Genomic DNA, 24126 nt, shown 5'->3' with positions numbered 1-24126 from the left:
CTTGGGTAAAAGTAAAGTCATGTTATTATATTGCACTGTATGTAATACTTTGTACAGCGCTGCTGAAGATATTGGAGTTTGGAATAATGGTTATACTATAATAACTCTTTACATTGTCTATACCCTCCGGTGCCCCACTCTTCTGTCATATAAAAACGTAGGGAAAAAAAGCTACAAACGTATCATGCAAACCTATTGTAATAAGCATTTTGGTGCAGGTAATAGAGCCTGTTTGTTTAACAGTTGCTGCTTCTGGAAGGTGTTGTTTAAAAGAATGTACTAAATGGAATAATTCTTCTATATGTAACACTTGGGGAAGTTGGCTAATAGAAAAGCAACTTAAGCCATGTGGAATGAAAAGTACTGTGTAAATAAAATGATTATTATGGATGATATGGTATTCTCATTCCCCATTGATCTGTTTTCCCTTTTTGCTGTGTAGACCCTCAGGATGAAAATAAAATTGGAATAGATGGCATCCAGCAGTTTTGTGATGACTTGGCACTCGATCCTGCCAGCGTCAGTGTACTAATTATCGCATGGAAATTCAGAGCAGCCACACAGTGCGAGTTTTCAAAGCAAGAATTCATGGATGGTATGATAGAATTAGGGTAGGTGAATTGGTAAATGGTTAACCTATGATTAAAAATAGCTGTCTTTATCTTGTTGGGTTTACCAATGTGTGTGCTAAATATAGATTTATCATCGTTGTCCCAACACTTAGAGAGGAAGTATCGGCTCTTTTGAACATATGTGTAAACCTGTGTACAGAGCTAAATATTGAACTGGGAATAACTAATGAGCTTGTATTTAAACATATATATATGTATTTGTGTGCTCACGGTATACTCCGCACTGGTGCTACCCCTGTCTAGTAACACATAGGTCCCCCTTTCAATCGTATTACAGCAACAGTGCAGTGGGGCACAGGCTGTACAAGTTCTCTGAAATACCATGCAGATATTGTACACCAGGCCTCCTGAATAATAGTCCACAATTCCTTGGTTTTCACTTTTGGTGGCATCCTGACATTAATGGCACATTGAACTGAACCCCACATGCATTCTATTGGGTTTAAATTTAGCTAAGGAGGGGGCTAAGTCATGATGCCAAATTCAGATGCTGCTGCTCCAGCCATAGGTACTTATTCAGGTTTGTTGGCAAACCAAAAAAGCACCCTAATGGGCAGAACCATGTTTGCACTGCAGGTGGTGCAGATGTAACATGTGCAGAGAGATTTAGATTTGGGTTTGATGTGTTCAAACTGAAATCTAAGTTGCAGTGTAAAAATAAAGCAGCCAGCATTTACCATGCACAGAAACAATATTGCCCACCCTAATCTCAATCTCTCTGCACACGTTACATCTGCCCCACCTGCAGTGCAACATGGTTTTGCCCATTAGTGTGCATTTTTGGTTTGCGAACAAACCTGGATAACCCCCATAATCTGCTAGATACGAGCCTGTGTGGTGGCACATTGTCGTGCTTAAAGAGCCCACTCCCGTAAGCCTTATTTATAGTCTCTTAAATAGTGGTACAGTGCCATCATGACACGAATTGCAGAGTTATCTTCCTATATATACTACTTCAGTTGCAGAAAATACCATTTCATGCGAGTTGTGGTGGCATGTACTGGGAATACAAGTGGCTGTCTCAGTTTTTCTGGCACAAGTGTAGCGTCTAGTATAAATCCTACTCCCGAATCACAGTATCAGAGATTCCTGCCGTTGAATCCTCCTCCAAGTTGAACTTCATAAAATGTTGGTTAGCGCCATATGTGATAGCCACAGTATTCTCAGTTGCAAGGCGTTTTCTGCTGGTGCAGTGTAGGGATTGTGAATCATGTGCTTTTCAGGATATTTACATTTTTCTTGTTTTAATTTTGTTTTTATCATACAGGTGTGACAGCATAGACAAATTAAAAGCACAGCTCCCGAAAATGGAACAGGAATTAAAAGAGCCGGGGAGGTTTAAGGACTTTTATCAGTTTACATTCAGCTTTGCAAAAAATCCAGGGCAGAAAGGTCTAGGTATGTTCAGATTGTTGTAAACTGAAACAGTGCCTGCCATCTATTGCAGTAAATGACATATTCTACACCAAGTACCCACACATAGACAGAACAAAACAAGTGGTTCGGATGGAGAAATCTTTAATATGATATGCAGTGCATGCCTGTATTTTAGGATTAATGTAGGACAACATCCTCTAGATTCTTTAAGAAATGGATATGTTATATCTGTAAATCTGCTAACATGCCTTCAGTACTAAGCCATGCAATATGATGATAAAATATGGATTGTCATGACTGCAAATCAAATTTTAAATGAAAAAATAAATCACTCACGCAGAATTTTGTTGTGGTGTGGGTTAGGTTATTAATCCAGAGAAAGTCTTCATTTAGAACTTTGTGAAAGAACCTACATCAGCAGTTTAATATTTCTAAAAACGCATGAAGTTACAACCTTATAATATTACAAAGGAAGACTAGATGATTGGCCTGTGTTTACAGATATGTGCCTGTAGAAGGGAAGTGTATTTCTCTACGGTATATGGCGGGCCTAGATAAGTTGAGAGCAAGGACATACTGATAGGTCCCCATCATCATTGCCGCAATGCATTTGCACATGTGCGGTTCCAGCCCAGTTACATACAGTTAAGACTGAAATGGTTTTGACTCCACACCACCTTAACTTGCATACGTGGTGCGAATACATGCATTATATGCTCAGAAAATAAGCATGCGTTCACCTAGGCATTGGCCCCTAAAGGGCAACCTTTGTATCATTTCTATATTGATTTTCTTTTGTCTTATAAAATATGTTTTATTTTAGTATTTTTGTAAAGTATCCTTTACTGGAGTAAGTGATAGTGGCATGGTTTAGCATAGTGTTATCATAAGCCTTGTTTAGTAGTTATATGCTGTTTAGGGATTTCATAGGAAAAGGCCTGTTTTCAAGGTTCAAGTAGACATACCTTGCGGTTCATTTTTGCTTTATCACAAACTCAATGGGGAACCATTGTCCTTCCCCTTCTCCATAAAGTGTTGTTGGTAGCACTCCTCTGAGTCACTGCTGAGGGGCACATTGGTGACTGTGTCTCTGTGTATGACGTAATTACCAAACACCAGCAGTTTTTATTTTATTACTTCTTTCTTGTTTTTTTGATCTTTTATGATTACTATACTTTATTTTGTTTTTGAGTAACTCATGATTTCCAGAGTGAACAGATATACACAGGTACTTGCAACCTACGTGAGGTGAGTGAGAGAGGTATCACAGTTAAGGTGCACATATACAATGTGATCTGGCCAAGTTCTGATCCGTGTTTTGAGAGGCGAATAGACCTGACAGCCTCTGATGAACACAAGCTGCCTGCAAAGGCTCTTAGGCATCATGCTTATTGTGTTGTGTATGTATATATTATATAAAGTTATTATTGTAAATTTAATCAAAGTAACTTTGTCAAATGTGTCACCTTTCAGACTTAGAAATGGCCATTGCTTATTGGAATTTAGTACTTAATGGACGATTTAAATTCCTAGACTTATGGAACAAGTTTTTATTGGTAAGTTTATTTTGGATTACGTTGTTCATTTATTATTGGGCTAGAGAAAAATAGGTTTGTGGCATATTACAAGGGGGAGGAGCAGCTAGATTGTGTGTGTGTGCATCATATTGCACATTGCTCATGATGCTATCAAGGGTAGCCAACTCTGGTCTTCGAGAGCTACCAACAGTTCATGTTTCTCTGACGTCCTAGTGGATGCTGGGAACTCCGTAAGGACCATGGGGAATAGCGGCTCCGCAGGAGACTGGGCACAAAAGTAAAGCTTTAGGACTACCTGGTGTGCACTGGCTCCTCCCCCCATGACCCTCCTCCAAGCCTCAGTTAGATTTTTGTGCCCGGCCGAGAAGGGTGCGCACTAGGGGCTCTCCTGAGCTTCTTAGTGAAAGTTTAGTTTTAGGTTTTTTATTTTCAGTGAGACCTGCTGGCAACAGGCTCACTGCACCGAGGGACTAAGGGGAGAAGAAGCGAACCTACCTAAGTGGTGGTAGCTTGGGCTTCTTAGGCTACTGGACACCATTAGCACCAGAGGGACCGAACACAGGCCCAGCCTCGGAGCTCGGTCCCAGAGCCGCGCCGCCGGCCCCCTTACAGAGCCAGAAGCAAGAAGAGGTCCGGAAAAATCGGCGGCAGAAGACATCAGTCTTCAACAAGGTAGCGCACAGCACTGCAGCTGTGCGCCATTGTTACTCAGGCACACTTCACACTTCGGTCACTGAGGGTGCAGGGCGCTAGGGGGGGGCGCCCTGAGCAGCAATGTAAACACCTTGGCTGGCATAAATACACCACATATAACCCCCAGGGCTATATGGATGTATTTTAACCCCTGCCAGAACTCACCAAAAAGCGGGAGAAAAGGCCGCCGAGAAGGGGGCGGAGCCTATCTCCTCAGCACACGGGCGCCATTTTCCATCACAGCTCCGCTGGAAGGACGTCTCACTGACTCTCCCCTGCAGTCCTGCACTACAGAAAAGGGTAAAAAAGAGAGGGGGGCACTAATTTGGCGCAGTTTTAATACTAACAGCAGCTATAAAGGGAAAAGCACATTTTATAGTGGTATTCCTGTCTATATATAGCGCTCTGGTGTGTGCTGGCATACTCTCCCTCTGTCTCCCCAAAGGGCTAGTGGGGTCCTGTCCTCTATCAGAGCATTCCCTGTGTGTGTGCGGTGTGTCGGTACGATTGTGTCGACATGTTTGAGGAGGAAAATGAGATGGAGGCGGAGCAATTGCCTATTATACAGTTGTCACCCCCTAGGGAGTCGACACCTGAGTGGATGAGCTTATGGAAGGAATTGCGTGACAGTGTCAGCTCTTTACGACAGACAGTTGACGACATGAGACAGCCGGCTACTCAGCTTGTGCCTGTCCAGGGGTCTCAAACGCCATCAGGGGCTTTAAAACGCCCGTTACCTCAAATGGCAGACACAGACACGGATACTGACTCCAGTGTCGATGATGAGGAGACAAACGTGACTTCCACTAGGGCCACACGTTACATGATTGAAGCAATGAAAAATGTATTGCATATCTCTGATAATACAAGTACCACTAAAAAGGGTATTATGTTTGGTGAGAAAAAACTGCCTGTAGTTTTTCCTGTATCCGAGGAATTAAATGAAGTGTGTGATGAGGCGTGGGTTTCCCCCGATAAAAAACTGATAATTCCTAAAAGGTTATTGGCATCGTACCCTTTCCCGCCAGAGGATAGGGCACGTTGGGAAACACCCCCTAGGGTGGATAAAGCGCTCACACGCTTGTCTAAACAGGTAGCACTACCCTCTCCTGATACGGCCGCCCTAAAGGAACCTGCCGATAGAAAGCAGGAGAATATCCTAAAATGTAACACTCACACGGGTGTTATACTGCGACCAGCAATCGCCTCAGCCTGGATGTGCGGTGCGGGCGTGGCGTGGTCGGATTCCCTGACTGAAAATATTGATACCCTGGATAGGGACAGTATATTACTGACTATAGAGCATTTGAAAGATGCATTTTTATATATGCGTGATGCACAGAGGGATATTTGCCGACTGGCATCAAGAGTTAGCGCGCTGTCCATTTCTGCAAGAAGAGGTTTATGGACGCGGCAGTGGTCAGGTGATGCGGATTCTAAAAGGCACATGGAAGTATTGCCTTATAAGGGGGAGGAGTTATTTGGGGTAGGTCTATCAGACCTGGTAGCCACGGCAACTGCTGGAAAATCCACATTTTTACCCCAGGTAGCTTCTCAACCTAAGAAGACGCCGTATTATCAGGCGCAGTCCTTTCGGCCCCATAAGGGCAAGCGGGCAAAAGGCGCCTCATTTCTGCCCCGTGGCAGAGGGAGAGGAAAAAGGCTGCAGCAAACAGCCAGTTCCCAGGAACAAAAGCCCTCTCCCGCCTCCGCAAAGTCCTCAGCATGACGCTGGGGCTTTACAAGCGGACTCAGGCACAGTGGGGGCCCGTCTCAAGAAATTCGAGACGTCTCCCCCTCGCCGTTTCATAAAGTCTGCTTTACCGACGTCTCCCTCAGACAGGGAGGCAGTATTGCAAGCCATTCACAGGCTGTATTCCCAGCAGGTGTACCCCTCCTGCAACAGGGAAAGGGGTACTATTCCACACTATTTGTGGTACCGAAGCCGGACGGCTCGGTGAGACCAATTTTAAATCTAAAATCCTTGAACACTTACATACAAAGGTTCAAATTCAAGATGGAGTCACTCAGAGCAGTGATTGCAAACCTGGAAGAAGGGGACTATATGGTCTCTCTGGACATCAAAGATGCTTACCTACATGTCCCAATTTACCCTTCTCCAAGGGTACCTCAGGTTTGTGGTACAGAACTGTCACTATCAGTTTCAGACGCTGCCGTTTGGATTGTCCACGGCACCCCGGGTCTTTACCAAGGTAATGGCCGAAATGATGATACTCCTTCGAAAGAAGGGAGTTTTAGTTATCCCTTACTTGGACGATCTCCTGATAAGGGCAAGATCCAGGGAACAGTTGGAAGTCGGGGTAGCACTATCTCAGATAGTGCTGCGGCAGCACGGTTGGATTCTCAATATTCCAAAATCGCAGCTGATCCCGACGACACGCCTTCTATTCCTAGGGATGATCCTGGACACAGTCCAGAAAAAGGTGTTTTCTCCCGGAGGAGAAAGCCAGGGAGTTATCCGAACTAGTCAGAAACCTCCTAAAACCAGGCCAAGTGTCAGTGCATCAGTGCACAAGGGTCCTGGGAAAAATGGTGGCTTCCTACGAAGCAATTCCATTCGGCAGATTCCACGCAAGAACTTTCCAGTGGGACCTGCTGGACAAATGGTCCGGATCGCATCTTCAGATGCATCAGCGGATAACCCTGTCACCAAAGACAAGGGTGTCTCTCCTGTGGTGGTTGCAGAGTGCTCATCTTCTAGAGGGCCGCAGATTCGGCATTCAGGACGGGGTCCTGGTGACCACGGATGCCAGCCTGCGAGGCTGGGGAGCAGTCACACAGGGAAGAAATTTCCAGGGCTTGTGGTCAAGCCTGGAGACATCACTTCATCACTTCACATAAATATTTTGGAGCTAAGGGCCATTTACGATGCCCTAAGCCAAGCAAGACCTCTGCTTCAAGGTCAGCCGGTGCTGATCCAGTCGGACAACATCACGGCAGTCGCCCACGTAAACAGACAGGGCGGCACAAGAAGCAGGAGGGCAATGGCAGAAGCTGCAAGGATTTTTCGCTGGGCGGAAAATCATGTGATAGCATTGTCAGCAGTGTTCATTCCGGGAGTGGACAACTGGGAAGCAGACTTCCTCAGCAGGCACGACCTCCACCCGGGAGAGTGGGGACTTCACCCAGAAGTCTTCCACATGATTGTAAAGCATTGGGAAAAACCAAAGGTGGACATGATGGCGTCCCGCCTAAACAAAAAATTGGACAGGTATTGCGCCAGGTCAAGGGACCCTCAGGCAATAGCTGTGGACGCTCTGGTAACACCGTGGGTGTACCAGTCAGTGTATGTGTTCCCTCCTCTTCCTCTCATACCAAAAGTACTGAGAATTATTAGACGGAGGGGAGTAAGAACTATACTCGTGGCTCCGGATTGGCCAAGAAGGACTTGGTACCCGGAACTTCAAGAGATGCTCACGGAGGACCCGTGGCCTCTACCTCTAAGAAGGGACCTGCTCCAGCAAGGACCCTGTCTATTCCAAGACTTACCGCGGCTGCGTTTGACGGCAGGGCGGTTGAACGCCGGATCCTGAAGGAAAAAGGCATTCCGGATGAAGTCATCCCTACCCTGATCAAGCCAGGAAGGATGTAACCGCAAAGCATTATCACCGCATTTGGCGAAAATATGTTGCGTGGTGCGAGGCCAGTAAGGCCCCGATGGAGGAATTTCAACTAGGTCGATTCCTGCATTTCCTGTAAACAGGAGTGTCTATGGGACAGAAAAAGAGTTTGTGTACTCAGCGCTAGTTGTGTACTGTAAAAATTTTTTATTGTTTAAACCTGAAATATAAATAAAAATACAACTAAAGTGTGCGGTCTGTCATATCGAATGATTGACTCAGTAAACTGTATGAATAAATATCAATAAGTACTTTATCAGATGATTGTTAAAAATAACATTACAAACGACACAAGCAGCATTTACTTAATAACAATTACTCAGTTATTTTACCGATAAATATGGCAAACAATATAATGAGGTTTCTTAGTTATAATACTGTATAAAATACAATTGCACTGGCGTCCCAGTGTTTAGTAAAAATAGTCCCGCAAGAATTTATAACAGTCTTATTGGAGGTGGACTTCAGATATGTAGGAACATATAATTACCCGTGTGCTGATTCCTTTTGTTGGGCACGGCTGCACTCCAGATAATTGGAGGCTTTTTGATGTTCTTAAGATATAACTTCACAGACTCGCTTACTTGTCACGGATATTTAGACCCCTCTGCGGAGGTCAGCAGCATTCAATCAGTGCGGGTAAGCAAATTACCGGACATTAGCGGCACAGCACTGCGGGGATCAGCAGCATTCAATCGGTGCAGGTAAGCAGATTACCGGACATTAGCGGCACAGCACTGCGGGGATCAGCAGCATTCAATCGGTGCAGGTAGGCAGATTACCGGACATCAGCGGCACAGCACTGCGGGGATCAGCAGCATTCAATCGGTGCAGGTAAGCAGAGTACCGGACATCAGCGGCACAGCACGAAGATCGATGTCTGTGCTCCTGGTGAAAAGCCGCCGGCTGCAGCGCCTGGCGTCTGGCAGATCGTAGAGTATTGTAGTATGGAAAGCCGTTAGCCGGATCAGACAACGGGTAATACCGAACAGCTGGAGTGTGAAAAGTGGGCGTCAACGCGTTTCGTCTCCTTGGTAACCGGAGACTTCCTCAGGACAGATTTTTACTAAACACTGGGACGCCAGTGCAATTGTATTTTATACAGTATTATAACTAAGAAACCTCATTATATTGTTTGCCATATTTATCGGTAAAATAACTGAGTAATTGTTATTAAGTAAATGCTGCTTGTGTCGTTTGTAATGTTATTTTTAACAATCATTTGATAAAGTACTTATTGATATTTATTCATACAGTTTACTGAGTCAATCATTCGATATGACAGACCGCACACTTTAGTTGTATTTTTATTTATATTTCAGGTTTAAACAATAAAAAATTTTTACAGTACACAACTAGCGCTGAGTACACAAACTCTTTTTCTGTCCTATAAAGTCGGCAACCTAGCTAGTTGCCGTACTCAGCTGCTGTTGTTACACAATTAATTAATTCCTTTTTTAAATTAGCGCCGGTTGAATATCCGATAGGGACAGGTGTCCTGATTTGGTTGTTCTTGGAAATCTTAGGAGTGTCTATGGGCCTAAAATTGGGGTCCATTAAGGTTCAAATTTCGGCCCTGTCAATTTTCTTCCAGAAAGAACTAGCTTCACTACCTGAAGTTCAGACGTTTGTAAAAGGGGTACTGCATATACAGCCTCCTTTTGTGCCTCCAGTGGCACCTTGGGATCTCAATGTAGTTTTGGGGTTCCTAAAGTCACATTGGTTTGAACCACTTGAATCTGTGGAGTTAAAATATCTCACATGGAAAGTGGTCATGTTGTTGGCCCTGGCCTCGGCCAGGCGCGTGTCAGAATTGGCGGGCTTTATCCTGTAAAAGCCCTTATCTGATCTTCCATTCAGACAGGGCGGAATTGAGGACTCGTCCTCATTTTCTCCCTAAGGTGGTTTCAGTGTTTCATCTGAACCAACCTATTGTGGTACCTGCGGCTACTAGTGACTTGGAGGACTCCAAGTTGTTGGACGTAGTCAGGGCCTTGAAAATATATGTTTCCAGGACGGCTGGAGTCAGGAAATCTGACTCGCTGTTTATCCTGTATGCACCCAACAAGCTGGGTGCTCCTGCTTCTAAGCAGACTATTGCTCGTTGGATTTGTAGTACAATTCAGCTTGCACATTCTCTGGCAGGCCTGCCACAGCCAAAATCTGTAAAAACCCATTCCACAAGGAAGGTGGGCTCATCTTGGGCAGCTGCCCGAGGGGTCTCGGCGTTACAACTTTGCCGAGCAGCTACTTGGTCAGGGGCAAACACGTTTGCTAAATTCTACAAATTTGATACCCTGGCTGAGGAGGACCTGGAGTTCTCTCATTCAGTGCTGCAGAGTCATCCGCACTCTCCCGCCCGTTTGGGAGCTTTGGTATAATCCCCATGGTCCTTACGGAGTTCCCAGCATCCACTAGGACGTCAGAGAAAATAAGAATTTACTTACCGATAATTCTATTTCTCGTAGTCCGTAGTGGATGCTGGGCGCCCATCCCAAGTGCGGATTGTCTGCAATACTTGTACATAGTTATTGTTACAAAAATCGGGTTATTATTGTTGTGAGCCATCTTTCCAGAGGCTCCTCTGTTATCATGCTGTTAACTGGGTTCAGATCACAGGTTATACGGTGTGATTGGTGTGGCTGGTATGAGTCTTACCCGGGATTCAAAATCCTTCCTTATTGTGTACGCTCGTCCGGGCACAGTATCCTAACTGAGGCTTGGAGGAGGGTCATGGGGGGAGGAGCCAGTGCACACCAGGTAGTCCTAAAGCTTTACTTTTGTGCCCAGTCTCCTGCGGAGCCGCTATTCCCCATGGTCCTTACGGAGTTCCCAGCATCCACTACGGACTACGAGAAATAGAATTATCGGTAAGTAAATTCTTATTTTTCCAGGCCACCTGTGGGATCTGTAGAATGTGTCCGTTAGGAATGAATGCAAAACATGTTTGAAAATGTGACCGTTAGTAATGACCTGTGCACCAGCTAGGTGGTCTGGAAAATGTTACGTCTCGAGGACTGGGTTGGCTACCTCTGCGCAAATACAGATGTGTCCTCATACAGTTGCCTCAATGCGCCACACAGCTGGAAATGATTGGCGTGAGTGAGCTGACAGGTCCAGTGCAACTCTGTCAACACCGGGTGTCTCTTTATTTTTTGCCGAAAATGCGTATTATTCTCATCGCTATGTGAATAGGACGCACAAGCAGACTCTGCTGATTAAAATTATAGGGGATATTCAATTTGGCCCGGGGTGCCGGGTGATAAGTATCGGCCGGTGGGGGCTATTTAATTGGCCCAGATAAGACGGCGCGTGCCGCGGCTTATCAGGGGGTTTTGCTTCACCTGCCTCCGGCAGGCGAAGCAAAATGCCCGATAACAGCCCCGTTTTCAACCGAAAACGGGGCTGTTTCACCCGAAAACACACAGGTTTCACTGAACCTGTGTGTTTTCGGGTGTAAGAGGACTTGTTACCGGCCGAGCAAATTAAATAGCCCGACCGCAGCACCCGAAGAAACATCGGGGGTTTTTACTCCCGATGTCTCTTCGGACCAAATTGAATATCCCCCCATATGCGTTATGCCTATATTCTCTGTGCGTCTGCAGCTGTGACTGTATATGAAATGGTACGTTAGTGTTTTCTAGTAAAACACTGTAAAGTAACATTTCATATGCAGATACAGCCATGGTCACACAGAGTATAGGCATGCTGCATATCATTTTAATCAGCACAAGCAACTTGTGCATCTTTGCATTATTTTGTGAATAAGACGCATTTTTATGGAAAACGTCGCACATAAAGATGCTCAATGCTACCAAGTGACTAGAAGGGCTGTTTATCTTTCACGGATACTAGCTGTAAGTGGACACATCTGTAGGCCGACTTTCAGATCTCTCTTAACTGGGAGGTTATGAGGCTATTTTTGCTACATGTGAGACTACCTATGTACAATTCTAGCAGACAATACAGTCATAAAATTAATTGGCAACATATTTTATCTTGTGTGGTCTCAAAATGTGAGTGCTGAAAGGCCTGATCTGTCTGTATTTGTGTACAGACCTGGGGTGCAGATAGGCCATATATCTCTCTTTATGCATTGAAATGGAGCGTCACATACCAACACTAGTTCATAACACATTTTGTGTATTTTCCATTTAGGAACATCATAAACGATCAATACCTAAGGACACATGGAACCTTTTACTAGATTTCAGCACAATGATAGCAGATGACATGTCTAACTACGATGAAGAAGGTATGTTGAAATTGCTCTAATGTGCATATTTAGTAAAAAAATGTTCCAATGTCGGGGGGTTTCTGCATGTTACCATAGGTTTTGCACTGGAAAAGGAAAAGTACTTGAATAGCTCCAGACGTTAAACTGAGCTTTCCCCACGCAGTAAAATTTGCGCTTAATTGAATATGCCCCTATGTGAGAGGCCCAGTGTTGACTGCAAGGAAAGTCCTAAATTATTGCTTGGAAGAGGTTTCTTGAAGGGTAAAATATTGATTATATCTTCCAAAAGACAACATAACCTTCTGTTTCCTGTGGGCTTGAGCTGCACCAAATCATATAATTCTAAACGAATCACAGCTTGTATTTAAATCTTTAACTATGTGTATTCCTTTATGAGATGCAATTGCTTAATTGCATGTATTTTTTCTTTTCTCAGGAGCATGGCCAGTTCTCATTGATGACTTTGTGGAATTTGCACGTCCTCAAATTGCAGGGACAAAAAGTACAACAGTGTAGCACTAAGGGACCTTCTAGAATGTACATAGTCTGTACAAATCAACACAACAGAAAATTGCACAGTCTTCTGACTGAACTGAAAATAAACCCTTGCAGCAATTCCAGAGGGTTTAAACCAGACATTTGGAGACCTCTTTAAGACCATAACCTATTTCATTCTTCTGGTGGTTTGGGCCTTTCTCCTAGTCCTGGAGCGCAATTCATGTTTCCAGATTTTGGATTTTATTACATATCTGTGGAATATCCTAGTTTGCTTTCATACTTTTTTTTTTTTAAGATGAATTCTGGGTCTTTTTCACATTTACATAAAGCACAATGCTGCCTTCATCTGCAAACGTCATCATAACCTCGGTGAAACTTTTTCTGTTTGCTAGTTTCAGAGACTATGCAGGTAGCACCCAATCACATAATGTGCTGCTGTTCTCCTATAAAGGGACATGAAGATGGTGTTCCTCGTGGTCTGCTTTGGATCACACCATTAAACTCAACAGGCAATACAAAGGTAGTATTCACCTGTTTGTAGGTACCAAAGGAAGTGTTTTGCTGGAAGACTTGGAGAGGACTTCAACAATCAAAACTCGCCTGCTGGTTTATTTTCCTCTGTTGTTCAAATGTTAACATCATGTAATGTTGTCTTCGGAAAGTGTTCTTTGAAAGGAACACAGCTGCACCTACTTCTTGTAGTAGGTCTGTGTAATATTGAGCCTCTGGTAATGGCTGGTGACATCCCATTTTCTGGGCCGTTACTACATATGGACATGAGAGTTGACATTTATTTTTTACATTTTAATATTGACTCTAGACCCTTTTTGTCATTAAGTAGGAATCTAGGTCATCAATGTCTTTAAATGTCATCTCTCTTTTGTCCTCATAGAAGACACATCTCTGCCACTCTGTGTCTCCTTGTAGGTTCCTCTTTTTATCAAAGCATACCTGCACCGCTTTTGTGCAGAAGCTGAAAGAGAATAAATACTTGGGGAGACATTCAATTGTTTGAAAAGTCAGTTGGGTGTCTGTTTTTTCCTATTTAATAGACAGGAAAAAATAGACACCCAACTGACTTTTCAAACATTTGAATTCCCCCATTGGTGTCTCATGTGCATATAAAGTACATCTGCTGCTCTCAGTACAAGGATAAACGGGAATAACCCAATGAAGGGCCCCATAGAACAGCACTGAGCATTACTCGTCTGTTTATGTGTTTTAAGTAATGAGGCAACAGATCTCCTGGCTGCTGAGTTCAGTGGAGGGTTTTTTTTCCTTTTTAGACCTGGCGGTATCAGAAAAAGTTTTGAAAATTGTGTTTTTCTTATAACATGCTAAATAACATTTAACTTATCTAAGGATTTTTGTTTTGTTGACTTTTTTCCCCCTCCCAACTAACTTGTAGCATAATTATTTTGCCTCCAGATATTACACATTCAGAATGTGTAATACTTGGGGAAAAAACGTCATAAATGTGCCATTAGTTACTACTTACTGGTAAATCTGTCCGGTCTAAAATTCAGTGCAGTGATTCTCGGTATAATCCTTTCAGATTGCTCATCAGACCACATAAATGGTGGTTCATAGTCTGATTTGGCAGATTTAGACCATATTGGTCTGAAATCACTGGCTGTGTTGTCTGAGAATTACAAAAACCTGCTGCCTGTTAACCAACATAACAATCCAAAATCATAGGCTAACTGCACTTATAGAGTTCCAGGGAGGGTTAGGTTTTTCTGCTTGACAACTGAAATACTGTTACCCTTTTGTCATATAATCAAATCTCCATCAATTAAACCATGTATTGTTCCCTTTAGAGACCGTTGTATGAAAAGAGAATTAGAGATTTAGACAATTTGCTCCAGTTATTTATTTTCACTTTACTGCAGCTCATTCTTTTCACCCGAATACTTATTTTCACCAACTTTGCATATTTGCCATATATACCTACCAACGGGTATGGTATGGAGGGTCGACAGTGTCTAGGTCGACAGTAACTAGGTTGACAGGGATTCTAGGTCGACATGTCAAAAGGTCGACGTGAGGGTTTTGTTTTTTACTTTTTTTGGTGTCGTTTTCTCCGTACAGTGACCAGGAACCCCAGTTAGTGTCCCGTGTCCCCTTGCATGGCTCGCTATGCTTCGGGCAAGGTACTATTCCCAATCGTAGTCCACTTGGATCGTTAAGTATCAAAAAATAAAAAGATTGTGAAAAACTCATGTCGACCTAGTTACTGTCGACCAATAGTGGTCGACCACGACATTGTCGACATAAGTGTGGTCGGCTTAGAGACCTTATACCCTACCAACAGATCACTGAGATCCTTTTCTAAAAGACAAAGCCACAGTTATAGAATGAAATGCATTTATGCATTAACTGAGGCAAAAGTGATTTAAATAATATGCTGTGAATGGAGCCTTATGTAACCTTTTAGAAGCTGCCTTTTGGTGTAGGTTCATTACAGGGATGACGTGTCTACATAAACCGTTGCTCTTTGTTGGAGGCAGCAGCAAAACTGAAGGAACAATATATTTTAATCATTAAACTGAATTAGTAAAGAACGCCACAAAGGAATTGTGTTTATTTTAATATGCTGACATCAGAATAAGTTTGAACCAGTTCCACGCTGAAAACCTGTAATCATTCTTTGAATGGCCAAGAAAGATGTGCGTCTGCCTTTGGACTAGGCCTCAGAGCACATTTTCTGGCCTCAGCCCCTTACCAGCTTGTCAGTATGACAGCAGCCCTACTCAGCTGTGATGTACAGTGAGTGGGGGCAAAAGAGCAGCTCTCTTCCACCAGTCACAGAGAGGCAGACGAGAGAGTTCATTGGGCTTATTTACTAAATGGTGGCTCTTCAAAGCCTCGGAATGTCAGCATGCTTGCCTGCAGAATTTAAAACTGTAATAATATTAGTGCCATGGTGTGTTTTGCACCTAATAATATTGCTGTTTTAAGTTCTGTGGGCTAAAATGCAGATAATCCGCTGATTTGAAAGCTGTAATTTAGTAAAATAAACTTCTAGTCTATTAGAGCCAAGTGGTTATATGGCTGGTACAAGAGGCGGGCATGTCATTAGGAAAACAAAGGGACTTTGTGCATTTTAATTTTCTGTTACACGTTCTGTTTGGTTGCATATAGTTGAAGCAAACATAAAAAATATTTGGTTCACAATGCTCAATATACAAAAAGATATAATGAGCTTTAATAAATGAAAGGCGCTACATCAATCTGCTTTGTCACATTTAAGAGTGTTAAAAACAGTATGGGTCCATTGTTTTTCTCATTTAAAATGAGTTGTAATACTGCCATGTTTTAATGCAGCTTTCACATGACTTTAATGCATTGGTTTGGGCATTCCGTGTAGCTTGCACTAAATGCATTGATTGGCTTTCTGGGTTCCTTTTTTGTGCTTTTTCATACAAGTACTCGAAGGTGGTTTTATTTGTGTTCTATATTTAATAGGCAGAGCAACTTTGTGTCATAACCATGGGCAGTGAAAATCGTCAACCCTGCTTGATGATAAAGCCATGGCTAATAATTGTAGACACCAGTAAGATAAAGCAGCAGATTAGTAACTCTGTAGGAAGACCCATGGAAACGCAGCCTTCAACCCTCATATTCTTACATCTAACAGGTGGAGAAAATGGTCTGTAACACTGCGCTATTGCCGCAGAATGTATGCATAACCAATTCTAGAGACCTAGCCCAGAGTTTCCTAACTTCTCAAACTGTAGGCAACTATGGTAATTCTAGTATTTCCTCAACCAGTTGTCTTTAGATACTTAAATATTTAGAGCAATGTGTATCCGTGTGATGTAAAATTTAACAACATTTGTTTAATTTCCAAAAATCAAGGCCCATTTATCCTCCCCCAGATAAACAAGCTGAAAGGTTCTCGCACAATCAGGGGACTTGGATTTATTCACTTGGACATGGCCATCTGCAACTTTTACTAAACATATCTCTCTGTACTACCGTGTAGAGTTGTTTGTGTCCCTGGGATATAGTCCTGTTTTGCTCTCTACGTTGTAAACTAATTTACTCACAGAGTAGTTAAGTTAAATTTACTAAGGTGGGAGTTTTTTTTTAGAACTGGTGATGTTGCCCATAGCAACCAATCAGATTCTATTTATTATCTTCTAGAAGCAGTTAGATAAATGTGAAGTAAAATCTGATTGGTTGCTATGAGCAACATCACCAGTTCTAAACAACTCCCACCTTGGTAAATTTTCCCCCTTGTGTCATAACCTACAGCAATGCAATAAATTAGAAAGAAGCTAAAGTTGCAGGTATGTACAGTACATAAAAGCCAATCATTGTGATACTGTAGATGTTTCTTTCTAGTCTTCTGAAAGTTGGCAACCAGGTAAACATTAAAGGGGTTTCCATTAAGATACAGAACATTGATGGTCATTTATCAGTTCTAATCAGTTTTAATTCTATGGGGAATGTTCCCTTTTGTTAGATGGGGGGGCCTGGGGTGATCCCGACAATAAATGATCTGTGTATTGGGTTTAATGTGAAAGCAAAATAAGCCTTAACAGTCAAAAGAGGACTGGCAGTTAGAGTTAGAAACACACTTTACATGCTCATACAGAAATGCTCACCCCTCAGCTCTTTTTCATGTATCTGCATTTCATGAAATAGAAATGCATCACATACTGGGGGATATTCAATTTGGCCCGTAGAGACATCGGGAGTAAAAAACCCCGATGTTTCTTCGGGTGCTGCGGTCGGGCTATTTAATTTGCTCGGCCGGTAACAAGTCTTCTTACACCCGAAAACACACAGGTTCAGTGAAACCTGTGTGTTTTCGGGTGAAATAGCCCCGTTTTCGGTTGAAAACAGGGCTAGCAAAAACCCCGATAAGCCGCGGTATGCGCCGGCTTATCGGGGCCAATTAAATAGCCCCCGCCGGCCGATACTTATCACCCGGCACCCCGGGCCAAATTGAATACCCCAGAAAGTATGAGATCTTAATTATGCCTATGACCAGTATAAGGTCAGCACACACAGAGGTGGGGGTTATTGCCTGTGTATGTCATAACGTAGTATGACCATTTCCAGACAGGGTGGAAATGTTGAATAGAGCTAGATAAGTATAGGTCTAAAATGTTTGAACTGCTTGTCAATAGCCGCTAAAACTACTGCATTTACTGACTGCCCAGTTGTGTTTGACATAGCTGACTTTACTGGTCCTTGAGTACTTGATGATGTCCGAAGAAATGGTCTGCAAAAGTTGTGTATACTGCTGCCAAATATAGGATTGTGTATTTTATTTGCAGGTTTCTATTACTTTGCCGTTTTAGCCTGCACAAGATGGTCTTTATTGGTAAAATTTACCATCACATGGGATGACTGTACATATATATGTCCTTTTTATCATCTTGGTCATTCTTTATTATTCAATGAACATGTCAATATTTATCATCAAGCCAATGTAGTTGTGGTAAACGTATTCTTTTATTTAAAAAAATATATATATATTTACAGACCCCCGAATGAGCAGAAAAGTCCATGTGAGTTTTTATTTGTTGTTTTGTTCTCGTCTTGACTTTTTCATTTTCTCCACATCAACCACTTCTAGGAGTAAAAACAATCATGTTGCAATATGTTCAGTACACATTACAATTACTGTGTAATTATTACAATCTAAATGTGAAGCTGAGAAACCAAGTCTATGTTGCGGAAGTCACAACAACATTGTCTAAGTGAAGACATGGCTGCGCCCAGACACTTAATATGTGGAATGTGTATTAAAGATGGTATAATGTGTTTCAAGAAACTGTTTTTATTTTGAAAAGTGCTCAGTTGTATGACTGTTGTGTTCTTGTTCCTTCTTCTTTTTCATTTTCTTATTTTACCTTCACTGTTTTGAAGCTCCAGTCAACAAATCTCTATGTTCCAAACTAAACAGAAAGGTACATCATCATCTGTTTTTTTTTTATTTTGCCAAATATCAATAAACATGGGGAAAAAACTTATTACTTTGTGTGTGATAAAGAAAATGTAAAAATACTGGATTAAACCAATATAAAAGCCAAATATTGAGCTTTTTAGGAGTACGTGGTGTGACTAACAGGTCCTGATTCAGACTTGTACGCTAGTTTTGCCGCAGTTGCTGGTTCTGTCTATAAATCGGTTGCGATGCGCCTGCGTTTTATTTAGCACTGAGGCATCGGGACGCAGAATCTAAGCTCTCATGAGCAGGACCCTCTTCTCATGTGCTTTTCCTTCTATTAGACTATCTTCTATTCCAACGGCACCTAACCCTCTCTTTCTGCCACACTGATGATTATTTAAGTGTCCTGTCCCCTGGTGCAGCAATACTAATATACCATGAATTTGTCCTACATTGTCTTGTACTGTAAGTCACTGTTTTCTTGTTTTGCTCATTTGTTTATGTACTTTGTCAGGCGCTGAGGAACCCTTGTGGCACCATATAAATAAACAATAATAAAAATTATAATAATAATAATGTGCAGTAATAAAAGCATTGGCCAACTGCGAAAAATAATCGAAATGACTCTGAATCAGGCCCATGGAATACAAACGCCATCAAATTCAGCCTCTTCCATTGTCTAGTTTTAGGTCCACTTGAGCAACAGGACTCATTATAGATCCAGGGGGTTATTCAATTGCCCTTGATAGCCAGCAGCATTGGGTATTTTTTTTCACCTGCCCCAATAACTGACCCGTTTTCATTGCCGCAACTGCGAAAACACATGGTTCCGGGCACTTATCCCGGAACCTGTGTATTTTTGCACAAAAAAAAGTTTTATTCACACAGTAAAAATGGGGCAATTTAATCCCCCCCCCCCAAAAAAAAATTGCGATACTGCAGCTTTTACCCCATGAAAACATATCATGAATTATCCCCCCCCCCCCCAAATGTTAATTCACTAAAATATGAACTGATGTGAAATTTGAGATGCACTAAGAAAACAATTAAATATAGAGATATTTTTAACATAAGTACTTAAAACAACCATCTGGGGGAAAAAATAATAAAAACATAAAATTGTTCCTATTCCCAAAATACAATGTTGTGGTGCCCTAGGTGTCCCGTTTCTTGGCTACAGGACACCATTAGCTCCTGAGGGTTTGATCACTAGGTACGCCTAGGGGCTCATTCCCAGAGCCGGCCGTCACCCCTCTTGCAGAGCCAGAAGTCAGAAGACAGGTGAGTAGAAGAAGACAGAAGACTTCAGTGACGGCTTCAGAGGTACAGCACAGCGGCCGCGCTGCGCGCCATGCTCCTACACTCAGCGGCACTACAGGGGGGGGGGGTGCCATGGGCAGCATGTACACCTCTGAAAAAGTGACTGGCAAGAGGGGACAAGGTGCCAAGCCACTGTCCTAACCCCCGCCAGTATAAAGATTTTGAAAAATAGCGGGACTGGAGCGCGTCATTATGGGGGCGGGGCTTAGACCACAGCTCACATCAGCGCCATTTTCTCTTCACAGAAGCTGCAGACTCACACTGCTGTACAAGTAACGGTGCAATATGGCACAGTGATTTTTGGTGCAATATAAGTTGTTATAAAAGCGCTGCAGGTCTGGGACATTCTGTAACTGTCAGAACAGGGTTTAAGCGCTGGGTTGTGAGCTGGCAAACTTCCTCTGTGTCTCTCTGACAGGCTTTACTGTGGGTCTGTCCCCTATATGCCCAGTGTGTTTGTGGGTGTTTTGTGCACGTGTGTCGGCATGTCTGCGGCTGAGTGCTCTTCCCAGGGGGAGACTGTATTAGGCACACAAACGGCTGTGGGGGTGACCCTGTTGGCACCACCGACGCCTGATTGGGTAAATGTGTTGAGTGCTTTAAATGCTAATGTGGCTCTTATTACCAAGAGATTAGATAAATCTGAATCTCAGAACCAGGCATTGAAGAAATCTGTGGAGGATGTGTTATTACAAGTCCAGACCCCCTCGGGGTCACAAAAACGTTCGTTTGCCCAGTCGGCAGACAGGGATACCGACACGGACACCTACTCCAGTGTCGATTATAGTGATGTCAGATTAGATCCAAAATTGTCAAAGAGCATTCAGTACATGATTGTGGCGATAAGACGTATTACATATCTCTGAAGACCCTGCTGTCCCAGATAAAAGGGTCTGTATGTACAAGGAAAAGAAACCTGAGGTCACTTTTCCTCCCTCTCATGAACTGAACACTCTTTTTGAAAAGCTTTGGGAAAATCCTGACAAAAAGTTTCAAAGTCCCAAAAGGATTCCATTCCAGCGGCGTATCCGTTTCCCCCTGGGGATAGAGAAAGGTGGGAGTCACCACCCATGGTGGACAAGGCTCTATCGCGGTTGTCAAAAAAGGTGGCTCTCCCGTCTCCTGACACGGCAGCCCTTAAGGATCGTAGACAGGAAACTACGTTAAAATCCATTTATATCACCACAGGTACACTGCTCGGACCAACAATTGCATCTGCGTGGGTGGGTAGTGCTATTGAGAAGTGGGCAGATAACTTGTCATCTGATATAGATACCCTAGATAGGGATAGCATCCTCTTAACGCTGGGTTATATCAGGGGCGCTGCGGCCTACCTAAAGGAAGCGGCAAGAGATATAGGTCTTTTGGGATCAAAGGCCAATGCTATGGCAGTCTCGGCAAGGCGAGCTTTGTGGATTCATCAATGGAATGCTGATGCTGACTCCAAGAAAAATATGGAATCTCTACCATATAAAGGTGGTGTCTTGTTTGGTGACGGTCTCGCTGATTTGGTATCTACAGCTACCGCGGGTAAGTCATCATTTCTCTGACGTCCTAGTGGATGCTGGGAACTCCGTAAGGACCATGGGGAATAGACGGCTCCGCAGGAGACTGGGCACATCTAAAGAAAGATTTAGGACTATCTGGTGTGCACTGGCTCCTCCCCCTATGACCCTCCTCCAAGCCTCAGTTAGATTTCTGTGCCCGGCTGAGCTGGATGCACACTAGGGGCTCTCCTGAGCTCCTAGGAAGAAAGTATAACAGGCTCACTGCACCGAGGGCGGAGCCATCTCCCTCAGCACACTGGCGCCATTTTCCCTCACAGCCCCGCTAGAGGGATTGCTCCCTGGCTCTCCCCTGCAGTCCTGCACTACAGAAAAGGGTTAAAAAGAGAGGGGGGCACAAATTAGGCGCAGTATAAATATATTATGCAGCTATAAGGGAAAAACACTCTGTATAGTGATATCCCTGTGGTATATAGCGCTCTGGTGTGTGCTGGCATACTCTCCCTCTGTCTCCCCAAAGGGCTTTGTGGGGTCCTGTCCTCTGTCAGAGCATTCCCTGTGTGTGTGCTGTGTGTCGGTACTGCTGTGTCGACATGTATGATGAGGATAATGATGTGGAGGCGGAGCAAATGCCTGTGAATGGGATGTCACCCCCTTGCGGGGTCGACACCGGTGTGGATGGACTTATGGAAGGAATTACGTGACAGTGTCAACTCCTTACATAAAAGGTTTGACGACATAGGACAGCTGGCTGCTCAGCTTGTGCCTGTCCAAGCGTCTCAAATGTCATCAGGGGCTCTAAAACGCCCGCTACCTCAGATGGCAGATACAGATGTTGACACGGATACCGACTCCAGTGTCGACGACGATGAGACTAGTGTACCTTCCAATAGGGCCACCCGTTACATGATTGAGGCAATGAAAAATGTATTACACATTTCTGATAATACCCCAGGTAACACAAAAAAGGGTATTATGGCCCTCATTCCGAGTTGTTCGCTCGGTATTTTTCATCGCATCGCAGTGAAATTCCGCTTAGTACGCATGCGCAATGTTCGCACTGCGACTGCGCCAAGTAACTTTACTATGAAGAAAGTATTTTTACTCACGGCTTTTTCTTCGCTCCGGCGATCGTAATGTGATTGACAGGAAATGGGTGTTACTGGGCGGAAACACAGCGTTTCAGGGGCGTGTGGCTGAAAACGCTACCGTTTCCGGAAAAAACGCAGGAGTGGCCGGAGAAACGGTGGGAGTGCCTGGGCGAACGCTGGGTGTGTTTGTGACGTCAACCAGGAACGACAAGCACTGAACTGATCGCACAGGCAGAGTAAGTCTGGAGCTACTCTGAAACTGCTAAGTAGTTAGTAATCGCAATATTGCGAATACATCGGTCGCAATTTTAAGAAGCTAAGATTCACTCCCAGTAGGCGGCGGCTTAGCGTGTGTAACTCTGCTAAATTCGCCTTGCGACCGATCAACTCGGAATGAGGGCCTATGTTTGGTGACAGAAAACTACCAGTAGTTTTCCTGCATCAGAGGAATTGATATGAGGTGTGTGAGGAAGCGTGGACTTCCCCCGATAAGAAATTGATAATTTCTATGCAGCGTACCCTTTTCCGCCAGAGGATAGGTCACGTTGGGAAATACCCCCTAGGGTAGATAAAGCGGTTACACGCTTATTAAAAAAGGTGGCACTACCGTCTCCGGATACGGCCGCCCTGAAGTACCTGCTGATAGAAAGCAGAAAACTACCCTTAAAGCTATATACACACACACGGGCATTATATTGAGACCTGCTATTGCCTCGGCATGGATGTGCAGTGCGGCAGCTGCGTGGTCAGATTCCCTGTCAGATAATATTTATACTATAGATAGGGACAATATTTTGCTGAAAATAGAGCATATAAAAGACGCTGTCTTATACATGCGTGATGCACAGAGGGATATTTGCCGACTGGCATCACTAATAAGCGATATGTAAAACCATTGCCGCCAGACGGGGGTTATGGACTCGGCAATGGTCGGGCGATGCAGATTCAAAACGGCACATGGCAGTTTGCCCTATAAGGGGGTGGAACTGTTTGGGGATGGTCTTTCAGACCTCGTTTCCACAACTACGGCTGGGAAATCAAAACTTTTGCCACAAGCTACCCCACAGCAAAAGTAAGCACTGTAGTATCAGGTACAGTCCCTTCGGCCCCAGAAAAGTAGAGGACTAGAGGCTCATCTTTTCTGCCAAGAGGAAAAGGTAGAGGAAAAAAGCTGCAGCACACAGCTAGTTCCCAAGAGCAGAAGTCCTCCCCTGCGTCCGGTAAGTCCACAGCATGACGCTGTGGCTGCTCAGGCGGACCCGGGTACGGTGGGGGCCCCTCTCAGAGATTCAGCGCACAGTGGGCTCTCTCACAGGTGGATCCCTGGGTTCTTCAAACAGTGTCTCAGGGGTACAGGCTGAAATTCGAGACGTCTCCCCCTCTCCGTTTCCTAAAATCTGCCTTACCGGCAACTCCCTCTGCCAGGGAGGCAGTGTTGGTGGCTATCCAAAAACGGTATTCACAGCAAGTGATTATCAAGGTACCCCTCCTTCAACAGGAAAAGGGTTACTTTTCCACAATGTTTGTGGTACCAAAACCGGACGGTTCGGTGAGACCCATCTTAAATTTAAAATCCTTGAACACATATAACAAAAGATTCAAGTTCAAGATGGAATCGCTCAGGGCGATTATTGCGAACCTGGACGAGGGGGATTACAGGGTCTCTCTCGACATCAAGGATACTTA

General features: G+C 43.8%; 1 protein-coding gene across 2 annotated transcripts in view; it reads left to right on the top strand.

The window, feature by feature from the left end:
* Positions 1-13977, top strand: part of DCUN1D1 (defective in cullin neddylation 1 domain containing 1) — a 31334-nt gene extending 17357 nt beyond the window's left edge. For both annotated transcript variants that reach the window (XM_063916338.1, XM_063916339.1), the window contains exons 3-7: positions 443-611; positions 1900-2030; positions 3483-3565; positions 12040-12136; positions 12555-13977. In XM_063916338.1, the coding sequence (XP_063772408.1) occupies positions 443-611; positions 1900-2030; positions 3483-3565; positions 12040-12136; positions 12555-12634 (560 nt within the window). In that variant the 3' untranslated portion in view covers positions 12635-13977. The remainder of the gene's footprint in view (positions 1-442; positions 612-1899; positions 2031-3482; positions 3566-12039; positions 12137-12554) is intronic.
* The last annotated feature ends 10149 nt before the right edge of the window (positions 13978-24126 follow it).

This window comes from Pseudophryne corroboree, chromosome 4 (genome assembly GCF_028390025.1).
Source record: "Pseudophryne corroboree isolate aPseCor3 chromosome 4, aPseCor3.hap2, whole genome shotgun sequence".
Lineage (NCBI taxonomy): Eukaryota > Metazoa > Chordata > Amphibia > Anura > Myobatrachidae > Pseudophryne > Pseudophryne corroboree.
The sequence above is the reverse complement of the archived record's forward strand: the minus strand, read 5'-3'. Positions and strand labels throughout refer to the sequence as shown.